Source organism: Strigops habroptila, chromosome 1 (genome assembly GCF_004027225.2).
Source record: "Strigops habroptila isolate Jane chromosome 1, bStrHab1.2.pri, whole genome shotgun sequence".
NCBI lineage: Eukaryota > Metazoa > Chordata > Aves > Psittaciformes > Psittacidae > Strigops > Strigops habroptila.
In genome coordinates, this window is record NC_044277.2 from 106,441,287 (window position 1) to 106,459,124 (window position 17,838).

Below are 17,838 nucleotides of genomic sequence, written 5' to 3' on the forward strand. Positions count from 1 at the left end.
AAAAAGACTTTTCTGTGCTTTATAAACTTTTTACTACATATCACCATATATTGCCATTCAGTTGCTTATTTCTGCCTGCTGCAAAGCTGGTGCAGAGTCATATATTTGTGTCTGTGTATGTGCAGACACACACACAACAATTTTCTATGGCATATATCAGTTTCTTACAAAATGAATGACTCCTGAGAATAAAAACAGTTATGGCTTTTAAAACAATGCCTGTAGCAGAATCTTAGCAGTGACCTCAGACTTAAAATGTTTGCAGTTATGGGTCACTAATTGACAATTATGTATTCTAAGATAAAACCTGTACCTAGAGAAAAGGAGAACATACCTACTTTTTAGTCAAGCATTACATTGTGATTGTGAAGAGACAGTGCCTCTGTAATTGAAACTCTCTCCTGCTTGCCCCCATACTTTGCGCTTTTACTGTTACATACTTTGGAGAGAAAAACATCCTTTGGCCTATCAAAATTTCGATGTTGGTCCATGCTTTAGTGGTAATTAGTATCTTTCAAGTATATGTTTATTCAGATAAATTGCTTTAGGAACCAGGGTTTCCAGGAAAAATAAAATAGGCATTGGATAGCAATTTCATCTGGTGTTTCTCTGGTCAGTTCAGGTTAAGTTCTTAAGTTGAATGTGTCTTTCTAGGCCAATAAATTAGAAATCAAGGTTTTGCGTGTTGAAAATTCATATGAACTTTCCCAAATGTATTTTAACAAAACTTATAGAAACATTTTGACGTTTTATTTTACTTGGTGGCCCTCAGAATTATGAGCCTATTGTAGTTTGAGGATTGATTAGGTTAAAATTTCTGTTACCTAAGCAGGCTTCTCTGTTTTTTACTCTCGATCTTCGTAGTTTCTTAGTAGCTCTAGGTTCACAAGCAACTCTTTTATTTACTACCCTCTTTCATCCCATAAGAAACTATATGGACTTTTATTAGAAACCTAATTACAGCAGCTGCTTCCCTTAGATATTAATTGTGATGGATATGCTGGAGTGTTACCAGGGGACTTGCTGAAATGCTCCTTCCATAGTACCTTAAACAAGCTGGCTTTCAGTTCCTTAGAAAGGGATGATTTTAACTACTCTTTCTAGCTACTGAGGACAACATCATAAAATGACTCACTTTATATTTCTGGTTTGAAGGAGAGACCAAGAATTTTTATTAATTTCCATATTGTGCTCCTGGGCTTAAAGCATTAAACCTCATTTTGCTTTTCACAGCACTACTGTCTCTAAATAACTGAATTTTTTTTGGGTGTTGTTAGTTTGGTTGGTGTCCCCTAGCCCCCATATTTAAACTGCACCAGCTTCATAATACTGATATTTTTTTAATATGTATATATGTTTACTATACAAGTAAGCAGATCTTCGGTATTAGCTGATGCATGCATGAAAGAAAAATGTTGACACTGAGTTTGGTGAATTCTTCAATATTTTAGTATTAAGACTTTGTCTAATAAAATACAAATGTGTTTGGTTTTATATCTTTAGTATTACATACTTACTGAGTATTAAAAGTTCTTTTGCAATATCTTAGTGGTAAATTTACATTTAAAACCAAAAAGTTTTCTCCATGATTTATGTGTGTTGGATACAAACCTTAAAAGTCTTTACCTTACTAATGATTAGTGCTTATTTTTCATTAAAGAATCCTTTCGAATAAAAATGTATTTGATAAAATGGTAGAAATTGGAGTCGGCTCAACAGTGTTGAACAACGTTGATTTTCAGTTTTCTTGCTTTGCTTCACAGGAAGAAAGGCGAAGGCTGAAAAATGCAATAATAATCCAGTCATTTGTAAGAGGGTACAGAGACAGAAAACACCAAGTAAGTACTTATTTATTTAGAAATGTAGAGCAATTTTGCTGAAAGTGAGACTTGCTAGTAATAAATAACTCCATTGAACAGTCTTCACCTTTTTGAGTACTGTGTGTGCCAACAAACTGGAAGTTCTTTTTTCCCTCTTGGCGTTTTTATTTGAACTTCAGTATTTTAGTAGTTGGATGTTGATTCCGCAAAGCATGGATGTGACAGTGGACTTCAGTGGGATTATGCAATGTTTTTTTGAGCTGACAAAGCAAATGAAAACAGCTGGGTATTAGCAGCGTTCACACACCAGTGGAGCTTTTCCCCGCAAATATAGCTAAGGTGGTAGTTTTGGGTCAAAAATATATCTTTCTAAGATGCTGTTCATAGATTATACTAATGAAGAGTTGTATCTGTTTAAATTTGCTAGTATTTGTTGAGTAAGCTAGATGAAAATATTAGATGTGATATTCTTTACTTGAAAGGCAACAAATTTGTTGCAATGTGTACTTTCTGAATTACAGAAAGCGGTTATGGCTTTATGATAGTGTGTGTGTGTTTTGATAGCTTAACAAATATGTGTTGTATCTGTTTTACTACTTTTCAGCCTCTTTAGATGGGAACCTGAAATGAAGTTTTTAAAATTTTGCATCTCTATTTTAAATCATAACCATTACTGATGTATTGATGCATGTCTTATTTTTAAGTACTCTATCCAAAGAAGTGAATTTGATCGCTGTGCTAATCTGGCCCAATCTGGAGGAACCTTTTCCACGGCAAATGGAGCTAATTTGACTCTCTTAGTTCGTCAGTTACTCTTTTTTTATAGACAGAATGAGGATTCTAAGCGTTTGGTGAGTACTGTCACATAGTTTGATCTGTAGTACTTTTATTTCATGCACTTTTAAAGTACTCTTTCAGTTAAAAGATTTTTAATGGATGCAAAAATGGCTTTGACCACTTCCGTAAATTCATTTAAGAATTCTGGCTTTTGCTGACCTGCACTCTGCTGTTTTTCATTTAGACAGAATAACTTACCACTAGATTTTCTATGTGCCTGTGTGCACACACACAAAATCTATGAAATGAAGCCTTGAAAAATCCTGTATTATTCACAGTAATTCATTAAAAATAATATAATTCTGTGAGAATTTAATTTGTAAACAATATTTTCCACTTAGCCCTCTGGCCATTCTTAAGATGTGTGTGTTATGTTTTATTTCCTCACTGGTCAGTAATGCTGGCATATCAATTGCAAAGTAACTGCAAATTTCCCAAATTATGATTCATAGTGTATATTAATAATGGACATTGAAGAATTATGACTATTAAAAAACAGAAAATTAACAGATAAATTTGTTCACGAGTAAAGTTATTTTGGAAGTGTAATTCAGCGTTAACTTTGAAAGTTTAGTACTAGCAGTTGTGTACTTTATGTTGTGTAACAATTGTTTTTTCTCAGCTGAACAAGGCTGTCTTAGTTTGTGTTTTGTAAGTCCTCCAAAGGTATCTAAAATAGATTGCAGTATTATGTCTGTGTTGAAATAAATAATATAACTTGTTGTTATAAACAGTAAACTTATGCACATCTTCTTCCAGGTATGGATGTGTCAGAATTTAATTAAACAGAGTTCTCAGTTTGTTAAGCAATTGGATGGTCCAGACAGACTTACTTGCTTATTCCAAATAAAAAGACTGTTGGGGCTGTGTTGCAGGTAATTTTTTTTCCTATGTGCTACTGTCTAGAAAGTGTTCAGAAATTATGTTGAGCACTTGTTTGTTTCTTTTTGCAGCAGGTAATTAAATGTGAATTTGTTTTATGGAGAGGACTGTTTATGTTAAATTTATGTGTAGGCCATGGTATAGGGTACTTTCCTAGGTAAGAACAAGGGAATGTTCTGAAGCTCCATTGACTTTCCAAGGATATGGTTTGGATATATTTTGTTTTAAAACTAGTGTTAATTAAGATGCCTTTCTTCATGCTTCATTTTGAATTTAAAGCATGTTAAGCAGTTACATTTTTGGTTCGGCAGTACATTTATTATTTGTAGTGGGAGGATCATGGAAAGGTCATCTATCAAGGTGACTTGAATATCTGGCAGCTAAAGCCTAGTTTTAGAAAACAATATATTTGCTCATATCAGTCACACATCACCACAGCTGTGGTGTCACTGGATTGAATTGTACATTTTCACTACAGTTGAAAATGTGGTTTTGTAAATGCAACTCTTTCCCTTTCTGACTGGGTGATGCGGGAAAACAAAAGGAGCGGAAGAGGTGTCCCTCCAGTTAAGAGAATGGAGGAAGCAGCTCTTCTTAACGTTATGTTGCCAGCATGATGATGGGTGTCTATACTTGCTTTCTGAGCTACTTTAATCTTATGTAAAAGCCCAGAGAGCGAGCAGTAGGACAGGTAGCCAAACAGGTGTTTCCCTGAGATAAGTTCAGATTCATAAGAAGCTGTAGCTTTTGATACTCTGGGGAAAAAGGAAGATGACTGTGTAATATCGTAGCAAAAAATGGTAGTTTGATTGCAGCTGCAGCTGCAAAATAAAGATTTTGTCAGAGTATCTTTTTTTTCTGTTTAGTGAAATGTTTAGCAATGGTGTCAAAATTTTTGCTGACAGGTCCCATCTTTCTGAATGGCTAAGGAGGCATTTTGTTAGGGCAACCGTGCCTATAAAGATCTCATACTAACAAATACTTTTAATTCTAAACAGGGTCTTAATTTTCACCATTTTTGTGGTTACTGGTAGTTGTTTCATAAGCAACTTTCTAAAAGGATAGGAATGGTTGTATTTGTAATATTTCAGTCTGTAATCAAAGACACATTGTTTTAGTTATGAATACAATGTTCCCCAGTGTTTGTTCCCAGCCCATATTGCTCTGGGGCTTTCATAGCTTCATTTTTAATATGGGTGGTAATACATATTGGAAAAACATGTTGTTTTTTGCTTCTCTTCCAGTTTGTGCAATAGACCTCCAAACTTTCAAGTCGTTGACAGCAAGAATTTAGTAGGATTTAGAGATAAGAGTGTCATATTCATAGAAACCCTAAAATCAAGAATTACTGTTATAAAAGGTGCCAACAAAAAGCTGTAGCTAAACTACTTGGGAACACTTGGAAACCTAATAAAATTAAGTAAGGAGAATGTGAAAGGTTTTTGTAGTTTTATTTTTAAATCAATGTACATATGCCTGTGGTGAAAAAAGAGAAATATCTTGTTAAATAATTTTTTTGTTTCATTTATAGGCTATTGCAAAATTGCAATGATGACAGTCTGAATGTTGCACTTCCTATGAGAATGCTTGAGGTATTTTCATCTGAGAATACGTATTTGCCTGTTTTACAAGATGTCAGCTATGTGACATCATTAATTGAACAAATTTTGCACTACATGATTCAAAAAGGTGAGTAGTCGGGAAATACTCAAAAATTAAACAAAATGTGTAATACCTGAAGACCATGTTGTTTAATCATGTTTTTGGCTTTACTACAGACGCAATGAATTCAGTTCTGCATATACTAACCAACCTGTGTGTTAGATGGATGTTTTGCTTGTAATGAGAAGACTGCTTGAGAAATTGCCGTTTGATTTCTTTTGATTGCTGTCTTGATTTCTTCATAAACAGGGGATTCTGTTTATCAGTTGAATATTTTACTAAGTTACTTATACCGACTTGTACCACAGATTTTGAGACTAGGTGGATATTACCTAAGAAAAGTTTTATTACAGTAGCTGTTTACATACCCTCTCACCCACAGCAGATCTAAGCTTTAGTTGTGTAAAAGTTGGGCATTATGTTGCAGTACTGTTCTCTATATCTACTAACATTCATTATTGTGGTAAATTGGCATTACCTTTTCACCCTCCTAACACTAGAGACACCTTAAAAGAGATGGTGACCTAGCTTTTATTTCCCTTATACCATCATCAGCAAAACTGTTTGCTAGACTGCAATCAGTTACACCTGTGCAAACATACCGGAAGTTAATGAATTGTGCAGTTATCACCAAAATTATGTTTTGTCTTGAAGAAACCTTATTACTCTGGGAACGTGTGAAAAAATTAATTAGGCTTTCTGATACCACAGCTTGAGTTATCAAAACTTGTGGACAAAACATTATGAAACCAATATCTGGGATCCAGCTTCATTGGTATATAACACAAAAAGAGCACCTTCCAATTTATTAAATAATTGATGGAATAATTCTGTGTAAGTTTTAAAGTACATTCAGTGGACTAGGCTATCTTATCCTGTTACTAAGGATTAGATTTTAACTACTACATGTTGAAGTCACTATGAGTAAAAAGAATTACTCGTATTATAATGCATTTATTTTCCTTGCCTGTGCCTAGCGAAAACTATAGAAGTGTTTGTGTTTGTCTTATTGCTTACTATATTATATCTTCCAGGATACTTATATTTGTTCCTTGAGTATAATATTTAGTCCTCACAACCAATATATGAAAGTTTATCAGTATGTTAGGTCATTAATTTTAGTAAAAAAGTGCAGCTTTCTGATCACTTAAAATGTAAACAAAAAGAAACGGTTCTGTGCAACTACAAATGTTCTGTCTCCTAATAATTTATGATGGTTAATTTGTAAAGAAACTATAGTCAGCTTATATTAGTATACGTTTTTGCATATGATTTGTCTTCCATGTGCATCTTGTCAGCATTGCTAAATTATTCCTGTGTGGCAACTTCCACTTGTTGCATTGTATGTCAAGTTAGGTAGTCCCTGACAAAGGGTGTTAGACTGGACCTCTCGGTGATGTGATGCTACTTATATATTTACAGTTGTTCCTGCAGCTGTGGAACTTGTATTTTAGGAGTTCATTGAGCAAGAGGAAGTTGATTTAAGAAGAATGAAATCACATGATTCCATTTGTACTTTAGTGAGACAAAAATAGATTACCCTCTACGCGTGTCTTTTTGGCTGGTGTGGCAATGTATTTTATTACTGTCTGAGAGATCCTTGATTTGGAAACAATAATTGTGTTCCTCGGCTTGCTAAAGCAAGTTCTTTATAGAGTTGAGACATTCTGCCAACTGGGCTCTTACCTGTGTGATGCGGTCATGTTTTGGAGAAGAGGAAAACTCCATAATTTCTGAACGGGTGGAAGGACAGGTGTGAAAAACATGACTAGAGTCACTCAGAGGAGAACATCTTCTTCATAGGTCACTGTTTAAAAATATCAAATTACTCACTTCATCATCAGAAGTGCTTGGTCTTTGAAGATAAAATTGACTCTGAATGCAGTTATCTTCCTATGATTTCATAAAGTGGTGTTTCTGAAGAGGTTGCTGGTATATGCTGTTAGTTATGTGTGTGAGCTAGGCTATTGTAAAAAGTCTGCCTAAGTAAAGTTGCATGCAATGAATTATAAAATTCATTCAATTAATGTTGAGTACATGAATTGCTTTATACAGAAAAGAAAAATAATACTGCATTTAAAAAGTTATATTTCTTATTTGCAGGCTACTACAAGTCGCTTTATTTGTTAATTAACAATAAGCTTCCCTCGAGTATTGAGTATTCTGATGTTTCTCGAGTCCCTATTGCAAAAATACTTCTGGAGAATGTTCTGAAGCCATTGCACTTTACATATAGCTCCTGTCCAGAAGGTGCAAGGTAAATAAAGATAGTAGTAGATATTTGTATACTCATTTTTAATTGTTTTTCTTGAGTGTCTAGCTATTCTTTTATTGCAGTTTGTTGATTTATTTGCAATAGTAATGACTTTTTGGCAATGCAGTACATCAATGGAACAATGTAGTTTCAGGTGTGTTTAAGATAAAGGCAATAAAATGCTGAAGACTGCAGTAAACAGCATAGGGAACAGCAGGTATCACAATATGTAGGAACATAAGTGTGGAAAAACTCAGATGAGAGCAGAGATGCAGCTACATGCAGATGAATTTTAGAGTTAAAAAGAACTTTGTGACAGCTGAGGTTTATGGAGAGAAATAGTGAAGTCATAGCTTACAAGCAGAAAGAATGAGGTATGTGGACAGATGGAACAAAAATCAGACTGATTGTATCACATGTGATAGTGTTTTGTGTTAAAGTAGTATTTTTGGGGAAAAAAGGCTAATTGTGTTTTTTTAATATAGTTTTTATTTCAGGATTATAAACAACAAACTTCAGAATGATTTTCTGAGTTCATGAAAAGTTTAAAGGTTAAAGTTACACACAGGATCATCAGGAAAATGATGTAGTATAAGTAGTTAATTTTTGAGAAATCTGAGAAAGTTGGTTTATTAGCAGAGGATTAATGGAGCACATCTTTACAGTCATCTTGATGGATGTGTTCAAACTTGCAAATTGATCTACTGTTCTGTGGATGTAATTGTGGGAAATTTTGTCTGTATTTTCTATAAAGACAATTTTTCTTCCATTTCAGGCAGCAGATTTTTGCAGCCTTCACAGAGGAGTTTCTGGCAGCACCTTTTACAGATCAGATATTCCATTTCATCATTCCAGCGCTTGCTGATGTGCAGACCATTTTCCCTTATGAACTCTTTCTGAATGCACTATTATTAGCAGAAAGGAAAAGTGATGAAGCTCCGTGGCTTTTTTACTTCGTGTTGACAGTTGGAGAAACATACTTGGGTGAGAAAGCTGAATGGCAAATTCATTGTTTTTTCATATTTCATAGAATCACAGAATGGTTTGGGTTGGAAGGGACCTTAAAGCTCATCCAGTTCCAATCCCACTGCCATGGGCAGGGACACCTTCCACTAGAGCAGGTTGCTCCAAGCCCTGTCCAACCTGGCCTTGAACACTGCCAGGGATGGGGCAGCCTCCGCTTCTCTGGGCAACCTGTGCCAGTGTCTCATCACCCTCACAGTAAAAAATTTCTTCATAATACCTAATCTAAATCTCCCCTCTTTCAGTTTAAAACCATTCCCCCCTGTCTTAGCGCTACATGCACTTTAAATATATGTTATATATTTCCACAGTGTGGTTTATTGCCCAGCAGAAAGGACAGTTTGGGGATAAAAGTGTTGGAGAGATATATTTTATTAGATAGTCTTACCCTTTTTGGTAAAAAGGACACTTTATTTGGTAAGATTTGGCATAATGTGCTTTGGTCAGGTGTTTCTGGTAAAATATAGTGCAGTGTGATCTGGCTAACAATCTTTTATTTCAATGTGTGTGCTACAGGATCCCTTTCAGAAGAAGGACTTCTTGTGTATTTGAGGGTACTCCAGACTTACCTCTCTCAGCTGCCTGTGTCTACTGCTGGTACAAATTGTCAAGATGCAAACAGTGATTCTGAAGATGAGGATGAAGAGATCAGTAAAATGACAACTACACCAGTAAGCAATACAGAATTTCTTTGAATGAATTTGAATTATAGCAGTAGCAAATACAGGCAAAACACGATCGCCATAAGGCCAGTATTTTTCTAGCTACATGTAGAAGGGAGCATGTTTACTTCTAAAAAGATAGATGGCCACTCACTGTAAGCAAGTGGAACTAGTTGCTAACATTAAAAACAAAACCTTTACTGTAATAAGAAATCTTAAAGTACTGATAGTGTGTCTGCTGAAGCACAGAGCTTTTATTTAACAAAAAACTTCAAACTTCTCTTTAAATCTGTATTTTACAGAGACTCTGCTGTTCTCTGTGTTCTTTAATTCTGTGATGATGCTAAGATGTCATGAAGCATACCAATCTGATCTTCCAACTTGGTGTGTTCATTTTTTTTCTCAGGGAAATATTACAAGTCCAACTTGTCTTTACCCCATAGAATTAGCTTTCTATTTAAATATACCCACTACCTTGAAGGCCCTCAAAGGGGGAACACCAGCTTTGTATAATAATGTGTAGAGACTGTATTATAAACAGAACCTTTCACTATAAGCTTCCACCAGTTAAATGAATCTGCGATAACTTTAACTTCCTAACACTTGGATCAAGGCTTTGAACAATCAAAGTTGGAGAGTCTCATAGATTATTTTGCCTCCCCACACCGAGCTATGAATTCTGGATTTTTGTCTCTCTCAGGCATTCTAAGACTTCTGGCATTTTATTGGTTAAGTGTTGAAAGCAAAAGTATACCAGCTCTTCTAAGAGATACTGTTCCTGTGATGTCTACTTACATTTCATTTTACATGCTGCCTTTTACCAGTACATTTTTAGGTGCAGTGTGTTACTGTTACCACAAAATCTTTACAAAGATAGTGTGAATAAAATACTTAATATGCCAGATATGCACATACCATATGTGATGTAAATATTGGCAGATTCTTCTTGTGGCTTAGAGATATTGGTGATGTTAAAGAGGTGACTAGATACACTTCTGGTGCTACCCAAACATGTATTAGCCACCCTGAAGTTTTTTGTTGTTTGTTAACTGATGGTCATGAAGTGAAAATACTGTTTATGAAGGAACTTACAGTAGACATCCATTCCTGGATTTCATATCCCCTGATGTCACGGGGGAAGAGATGACTTAAGTTGGCTCTTTGGTCTGATAATTTTAAGAATGCTACTGGGATATACATACGTGCTTATGTTTTAATTATTGTATGAGAAAACTCTTAAGTTCTAGCAAAATTCTGAAATACTATATTTTTTTAAAAAGGGGGATACTTGCTCTTTAAAAAGACTTAAAGCAAATCTTGCTTCAATATGTTTGCAGGGTGATGGGAGAATATCAGTTCAGTACATAACTGAGGAGTGTCTAAAGAAATTGGACACAAAGCAGCAGACAAACACTCTACTGAATATGGTTTGGAGAGATTCAGCTAGTGAAGAGGTCTTTACCCTGATGGCATCAATCTGCCACACGCTAATGGTACAACACCGAATGATGGTGCCAAAAGTCAGGCAAGTATAAGTAATGATGTTGAACTGTAGTACATCTAAAATTGGTTTTATTAGATTTGTTTTAAATAGCCTGTGATGTTGTTCTGTTTTTTCTTCTATCATCACCTGAAATAAATAATTTCAAATGTAAATAATAATTCTAGGCAAACCAAAGAGTGGATTCTTTGTGTTTCTTATTTTATTTCTTGTTCCTTGTGCTCTCTCTGGAGTAATCACTAAATCCAGAAGTGTAAGCTCTTGGTTTGTTTAGTGAGCTGCAAGTAAGTTAGTTGAGGACTATGGAACAGCTACTGATCAGTGTTTGTGGTCAGAAAATCACACACAAACAGGGATTGCAAAGATTCTTGAAAGGAGTTTATCCATCCCCTTGCTCAGAGGCAGCGCTAAGTGTCATTCTAGCAGAAGTTTGTGTAGCTTGTTTTTAAAACTTTCAGTGGTACGGATTCCACAGTCTCTCTAGCTAGCTGAGCACTGAAACCAATGTGTTCACTACCCTCTGTAATATATAGACAAAGCTTCTCTTGCTACAAATTAAAATTATTCCTACCTGTTGAAAATCACTGTTAATTGTTTGGAAAAGGCTTTGGCACCTGAGGTGGAGATAAGACTTGTTAATTTGTACAGCGGTCTTTTACAAAGACTGCAAACCACAAATGTTACTAACAATGGAAGTGCATTTTTGACCTTTTTATTATCAGACTAAGACCCATAAGTATTAACACTGCTCTGGTGCAAGTAGTTTTGAGTAAGTATGTAGTTGCTGGTAGTAAAGTAAGTATTTAGGGAATGCTGTAAACATAATTCAAACTGCATTGTAAACAGTGATACAGAAAACTAATTAGGTGCTATCTTAGCCCAATGGTGTTTATAGCTGTTAGAGGAAGTAAGATGTCAGTGAAACTGTGATTGTTCGATTAGGGTAATTAGTTCTTTGTAGACTAATTGCATTAGAGCAGGATGTGAGACCTGAAGATCATAGCAGCAGTTGAATTAGTATGCCCGCTTTATTGTGGCGAGTAGTACATTGCCTTGGATAGTAATTACTGAGTTTAAACGCATCACTGCTTTGACTTAACGTTTGCTGGTGAACTGTGTGGAAAAGGGTGTTTAATGAATAAAAAAGTCACACAGAACTTTAATTGTATGAGCATGGCATTTATTTCCTCTGAGAAGCTATATTGGGTCTTTGCAGTTATTTGTGGTAACAAGCTAGTTACACATTGGATAAAGTCAGGAGTTATGAAAGCTCTACTTAACATCTTATAACAGAAAGCAATTTACAAATTTCAAATTTTGAATACCCCCAAAATAGTTAAATGTACAAATTTTAGAAATAAGCAGTAGAGATATTAACATTTGTGTCAGTAATACCAATGAGATTACTTTTGTGGTCAAAATGAAGTTAATTCAGATACTTAGTAAATTAAAGTAGATATTTAATTACTAGTTCTAGCTTCCAAATCAATCGTAAGTGCTAGGTTTGCCAGGCATCATGTCAGGAGGTGTGAATCTTTTGTCCTTTCTCAGTGCGTTTGAGACCTGGCCTGAGTTACCAAGCGGCTGTTCTAAACATCATTTTTGAGTGTTTTTCAAAGGACATTTGATGCTTGTTTTACATGTACTAAATATTGTGCCATTTCAAAAGACAGTGAAAAGATTTTTTTCATCAATTGCCACTTTTTTAATTGCTTGATGATTTTTTTTTTTTATTGCCCGAATAGTTTGTCAAATTTAACGATAGTCTTTTGAAAGATGCTTCACTTGTTTTTGTAACTAACTTTTAAATGACTTAATATTCAGAATAATGTGTATCTATTCAATTAAACCATGTAGAAATAGTTAAGCAGAAATAACGTATTTAATGTATCTAATTGCTCAGAAATGCTCTTATATTTTCTGTTTGGAAACAGTCATATGGTTGAAAAGTTAGAAAAGCTTGTTAGCCTTTTTTGTTAGACTTCGCTTATTTCACAGAATCATAGAATAGTTTGGTTAGAAGGAACCTTAAAGCACATCTAGTTCCAACCCCTCGACCAAGGGCACCTTCCACTCGACCAGGTTGCTCAAAGCCCCATCCAGCCTGGCCTTGAACACTGCCAGGGATGGGGCAGCCACAGATTCCCCATCCCTGCAATATTTAATCTGGAGTATTCCATGAATATTTAACAGCATTTAAAACTGTAATAGAAAAAAATTATAATTAAAAACATAAAGGCTGCAAATCTGCAAACTGAGGTGCTGAATCTAAAGAAAGTAGTAACTGAAAATAACTTTTCAATAACTGTAAAGAAAATTAGGGTAAAGTTAACACATGCTTTGGAAGAAAGGAAACAACAAATTGTACTGGTTTTAGTTCTGAGGCTTTTTTTGCTTCTTGGGGAAAAAAAGATGAGAAACTCATAGTATAGACATGTCAGTCCGCTAAAGCTGAATGCTTTTTCTTCTTGTGGCTTCTCAGTACATTTTTGATTGGACGATGATGATACTGTATGGTGTTAGCAACGTTGGTGTTGCTGCATTAGCTCAGTTGTTTCTTCGGGTTTGCAACAGAGACTTAAGAAAGAACAGAACAAGATACCCAAAAGTACAGTGTAGTTTTGAACATAAAGAGCAAGCTTCTAAAGCTCTTTTCTGATTTCTCTACAGAGGATGGTGGGTTCCAAAGGTAGATTACTGTTTTGTAAACATGCAGTCAAGCCCAATTAAAGAAAAAAGCCAGAAGACTTGAAAAGCTGTTTTAGTGTTCAGTAAGCCAGATGAGAGGTGTAGAATAAAATCCTGATTTCAATGAAGTCACTGGGGATTGTGCTTGTTTTGAGAGAGGCAGGGCTTTCATCTTTTCACTGTAAAGTTGATCTATATTTTTGAATACAGTTATGAAAAAAAGGAGAAAAAATAAGTCTTGAAGCATAGTTGTCATTATAAAGAGATTTGAAAGACTTTCGTTCATCAAAACTATACTTTAAATAACTAGTAAATTTATTTCTGCAAAATATTTAGGTGTGTAATTTAATACCACAGAGTTCAGGTCATCACTGTAGCTTAGTATTAGACTGATGGAAACTGTGTTGCTACTAGGACTTCAGTAGCTGTCAGCTGCATGATCAGTGCCCCAGAGTAATTGCTGATCTGGGTTTAACCGTTTCATAGTGACCACATATTGCTACTATTGAATTAACATAACATTGCTGATCTTAACCTGTGGTTGAGAGTTGTTAGGAAATTGACATTCTGGTGTAATAGGAGCAGCCTGTCTTCGTAAGTGTGCTGAAAATATTCAGGCTTTACATGAGGCTGTTCTAGTCATTCTGTAGGGAATGTTCTTAAACTGCTGGGTGTATCTCAAAACCAGAATCATTGTATATGAAGTTTTTACTTCTTTTTTTTCTTTCTGTTCTCTGTTCAATACAAAGTGAGGCAAAAAGCATAAAGCGGCATAGAGACCGGTATGGTTCATTTAGCGATGGCTTTGCATGCTGTCTCGTACCTGTGACACCTTGCAGTTCTGAAGTGTCAAAATGTGCTGCCCCGGCAGCAGTGACCTTTCACAGACTGTGTGAGCTCCTCTCATTCTAGTGTATTCTCTTCATTAACTTAAATGGTCTCAGTGGGAAACAGGGCCCAATTTATGACCTAGACTGAAAATCTTGCCTTTAACTAATTAACTTGTAGTGGTGCCTCAGCTAAATTAAGCTTAATGGGTCATTTAATCTGTCCCATTGCGCAGGAGGAATTTGACACTTTTTTAAAACCAGAGGTGCCCAAAATACCGTTCTGGCAAGTAGACATAAATCATGCGGCCTTTGTGGACAATTAGGTATCTACAGAGAGAATCAAGGTTCTAAATAAATGATTGTTATGTGCTTACTTTGGGGAGCAGATAATTTAATTTGGTATGATTAAAATAGATGCTGAACAGAAATCACTGGAGTAAATTTAACTCTCTCATAGCCTGTGGCTGAGACAGTGTGCCTTTTTCTACTTGAAAGGAGCTTATCCTTTCTGGTAGTAGAAAAATGGTTCCTCTGCCAAACTACAGTACTAAATCTGAAGATTGAACTTCACAGAAAATCTATTAATGAATCCATTATATAAAACCATGTAGAATGGTCTCAAAGAAGTTGGTGGTATGTGGTGAGATTTTCAAGAAAATTCAGAATCACTGCATGGGAGGGGTAAAACCCCAGGGTTTAAACTTTAGCTGCTTGATTTGTTTTTAGAATAGTACAGATATTGAAAATGAAACTCCCAAGTTGGATTATAATAATTTACTTAAAAAGAGATAATGTCAAATCTTTTTGATTTCTGCTATTTGTGTGTGTGTGTGTGTGTGTGTGTGTATTTTTTGTTTGTTTGTTTTCTTTAATGGAGAAGTGATCAAGATTATTTGGATGCTCAAGCTTTATATTAACTAATCTCAAAACTTTGTGGATTAACAACGCTTTGTCTTCAGGGTATATAAGATACCCCTGTAATGCATGATCTGTGAGATGTTATGGGATAGTTTATATCAATATCCTGATAATGTCATTTATCAGGAATTACTATCTTGTGCTGTGTCATTTTAATGTAGTTCTATCTGCAAATGCTGTTTTCTAGCAGATGCAGATCTTTTCTCTGCCAAAGACCAATAGAGGTAGATTTTGACCTATTTTAATTCTCAAAGGTTTTATTTCTTACCTTTTTTAATTCAACTTTTTTTTAGGCTTTTTAGTTTTTTTTTTTTTCAGTGTGAAGCCAAAAATTTTGAAACTTTTTAGTACAGCCAATTTCTTGAACTTTTGCAGTGAGGCGACTTTTCAAGGCCATCCTTGCACTGTGGTGATGTTTTTTTTTGGCAGGGGAGAGGGAGGGAGAGGTGTTCTTTTTTGGTTACGGTTATCTTCTACTTTGAAAGCCAATTTCTGTACTTGGAGTGGGAGGGTAGTAGGTTGTTGCTGTTGTAATTCCTTTCGCAATGAATTATGTTTCAGGTACATCTAGTGATGTAAACTTTTTGAAACACAAGGCCTAATTCACCTTTCTGTGTTAAGTTCGCAGTTTCATGTTTATTTTCTGCTGACAGTATGGAAAGCCTTAGAATTGATGAATTCATCTGCTTCATATTTCATAGGTATTTCATATTGACAAAATAGGTTGTATGATAACATCTTCTACCAAATTTGCATTTTTGTATTTAACCAGATTTTCAGGGAAGGGAAACGTGAAAGTTGAATACATTCAGCATTTCTGGAATCAGGCCATGAAATATAGCAGTTGTTATAATTGACTGCCTGAATCATGGATATGGAAAAAAAAATGGCTAAAACTTAGACAAAGGTTATGATTATAAGCTCTTAAGATTTGTCTTTTTTTCCCTTCATTATTGCTGAATATTGCTAGAATGAAAAAATGAATTACATTATGATAGGTTCAGTGTCCATAATGTTTGTTCGTTGCTGTTAAAACTATTACATAATTTCCAGGGATGATTGTAAAATTAACAAGTTTTTACTTGGAAGTCCTATGAGACCTAACGGCACTATGCCAAATTACTTTTCATTTCAAATATGAGGCTGAAAAGTGAAGGTCACTGAGGAAATTTCTCTTCAGAAACCAAGACATCAGAGCTATCATTCAGATAGTTAAACATTAAAATAGAAATCGTTATTCTAAATTAGCTAGATATAATAGGCCCTTCCTACAGGATAATGCATAATTTCCACCCAAATGTCAAAATAATATGACTTCAGAAGGAAGTAAAATTCCCATGTATCAAATTCAGGTTGGATGTTTTCACAAATTCCACATATTTAAAAGAGAACTTAATTTTACAGTAAAATTTACCTTAGACTGTCATTAGCTGCAGTTGCTTCAAATTTGACTTGTATCTTGGTGATCATTAGTAAGTTCAACGTCTCTGGAGTATGCGAAGCTTCCAACTCTTTTTAAAAGTACAGACCTATGTATTTAAAATCTATGTATTGAAACAAGAGAGGTGATATTTCAACAAAGGCCAAGAGATAGCTTGTATTTCATTTCACCACCTTCTACATGCCCCCAGTCTATTTCCAAAAGTCCCCATACCTGTGAAACTCTATCCTTCCTGTGCAGTGTAGAGTTCTGCCCTTCCTGATGCTACTTCATCCTCACACAGTTCCTTGTTTGTGTGACTGGCTTTTGGTGAATGCATGAGGATTTAGAGCCTGAAGAAGGGAATAGCTGTGTGGGTGCCGAAGAGAGGCTGTGCTTCAGTGAAGGCAGCAGAAAGAGCCTGCGAGGCTTCAGCCAGTAAGGGAGGACCCAGAGGCATATGGCGTTCTGCAGTATTTGTTTGTGAGTGGGCCTGTAGGTTTTCTTGTGCTTTCTGTGTTTCAATGTCTTTGAATTAATTGCTGCTTAAACCATTCTTAACTGTTTCTATGTGTTTACTTGTGTGTTAGTTTTTTCCTTAATGAAATGTGTGTTTCCTTTCCTTTTGCCATCTGACACATTTAATTTATCCACGTGGTCTGTAATTAATACTGTTTTTTCAGGCAGCAGTTAGTCTGCTCTCCGCATTCTCATTTCCCAGCCTTCTCTTGCTTGTACGCACGGTCACAGGAAATTTTGATAGTATGAGGCTATTGATCACTGAGAGGAGATGTGGGACCTGAATATCTGTTTTACCTTATTTATTCTAATAGTAGTAGCTAGGAAAGTAGCATTTAGGATAACTAACTGAATGCAGCTCTTCAATACCTGAAAAATGACATTTGAGTCAGTCAAATCCTGTTTGGTTTCCTAGAAGACATTAATTGTTTCAAATTATGTTTGTCACATCTGTTGCTTCCTGCAGTGGGCAAAATAGGCTAGGGGAGAACTTTTAATTGCAGGATGCTTTTTGTTTCTCATTTCTATAAAAAGTTTATCATGTCTGAAATAATACGGTTAAAGTCAGTCCTGTATATAACTGACTTGTGAGCGTACACATTTATTTTTAAAGGTGTATAACTAATTTTCTGTGTACAGATGGATTAGTTTATGTGTAGTACTAGTAGTATGGTAGCTGTCCTGACAGGCATTGTTCCACTGATGATGTTATATTTATGTCGGCCAGGCAGAATACACCAGTAAAATTGCTGCATAATTTTAAATCAGTATTTGCTTCTAGCATAAATGAGCTTTGAGGTATTTTAATCTACTTTTCACAAA

General features: G+C 35.3%; 1 protein-coding gene across 2 annotated transcripts in view; it reads left to right on the forward strand.

Moving 5' to 3' along the window:
• Nucleotides 1-17,838, forward strand: part of UBE3C (ubiquitin protein ligase E3C) — a 78,081-nt gene that overhangs the window by 11,868 nt on the left and 48,375 nt on the right. For both annotated transcript variants that reach the window (XM_030500380.1, XM_030500390.1), the window contains 8 exons: nucleotides 1,764-1,838; nucleotides 2,525-2,671; nucleotides 3,417-3,532; nucleotides 5,071-5,228; nucleotides 7,305-7,458; nucleotides 8,231-8,439; nucleotides 8,995-9,149; nucleotides 10,478-10,665. In XM_030500380.1, the coding sequence (XP_030356240.1) occupies nucleotides 1,764-1,838; nucleotides 2,525-2,671; nucleotides 3,417-3,532; nucleotides 5,071-5,228; nucleotides 7,305-7,458; nucleotides 8,231-8,439; nucleotides 8,995-9,149; nucleotides 10,478-10,665 (1,202 nt within the window). The remainder of the gene's footprint in view (nucleotides 1-1,763; nucleotides 1,839-2,524; nucleotides 2,672-3,416; nucleotides 3,533-5,070; nucleotides 5,229-7,304; nucleotides 7,459-8,230; nucleotides 8,440-8,994; nucleotides 9,150-10,477; nucleotides 10,666-17,838) is intronic.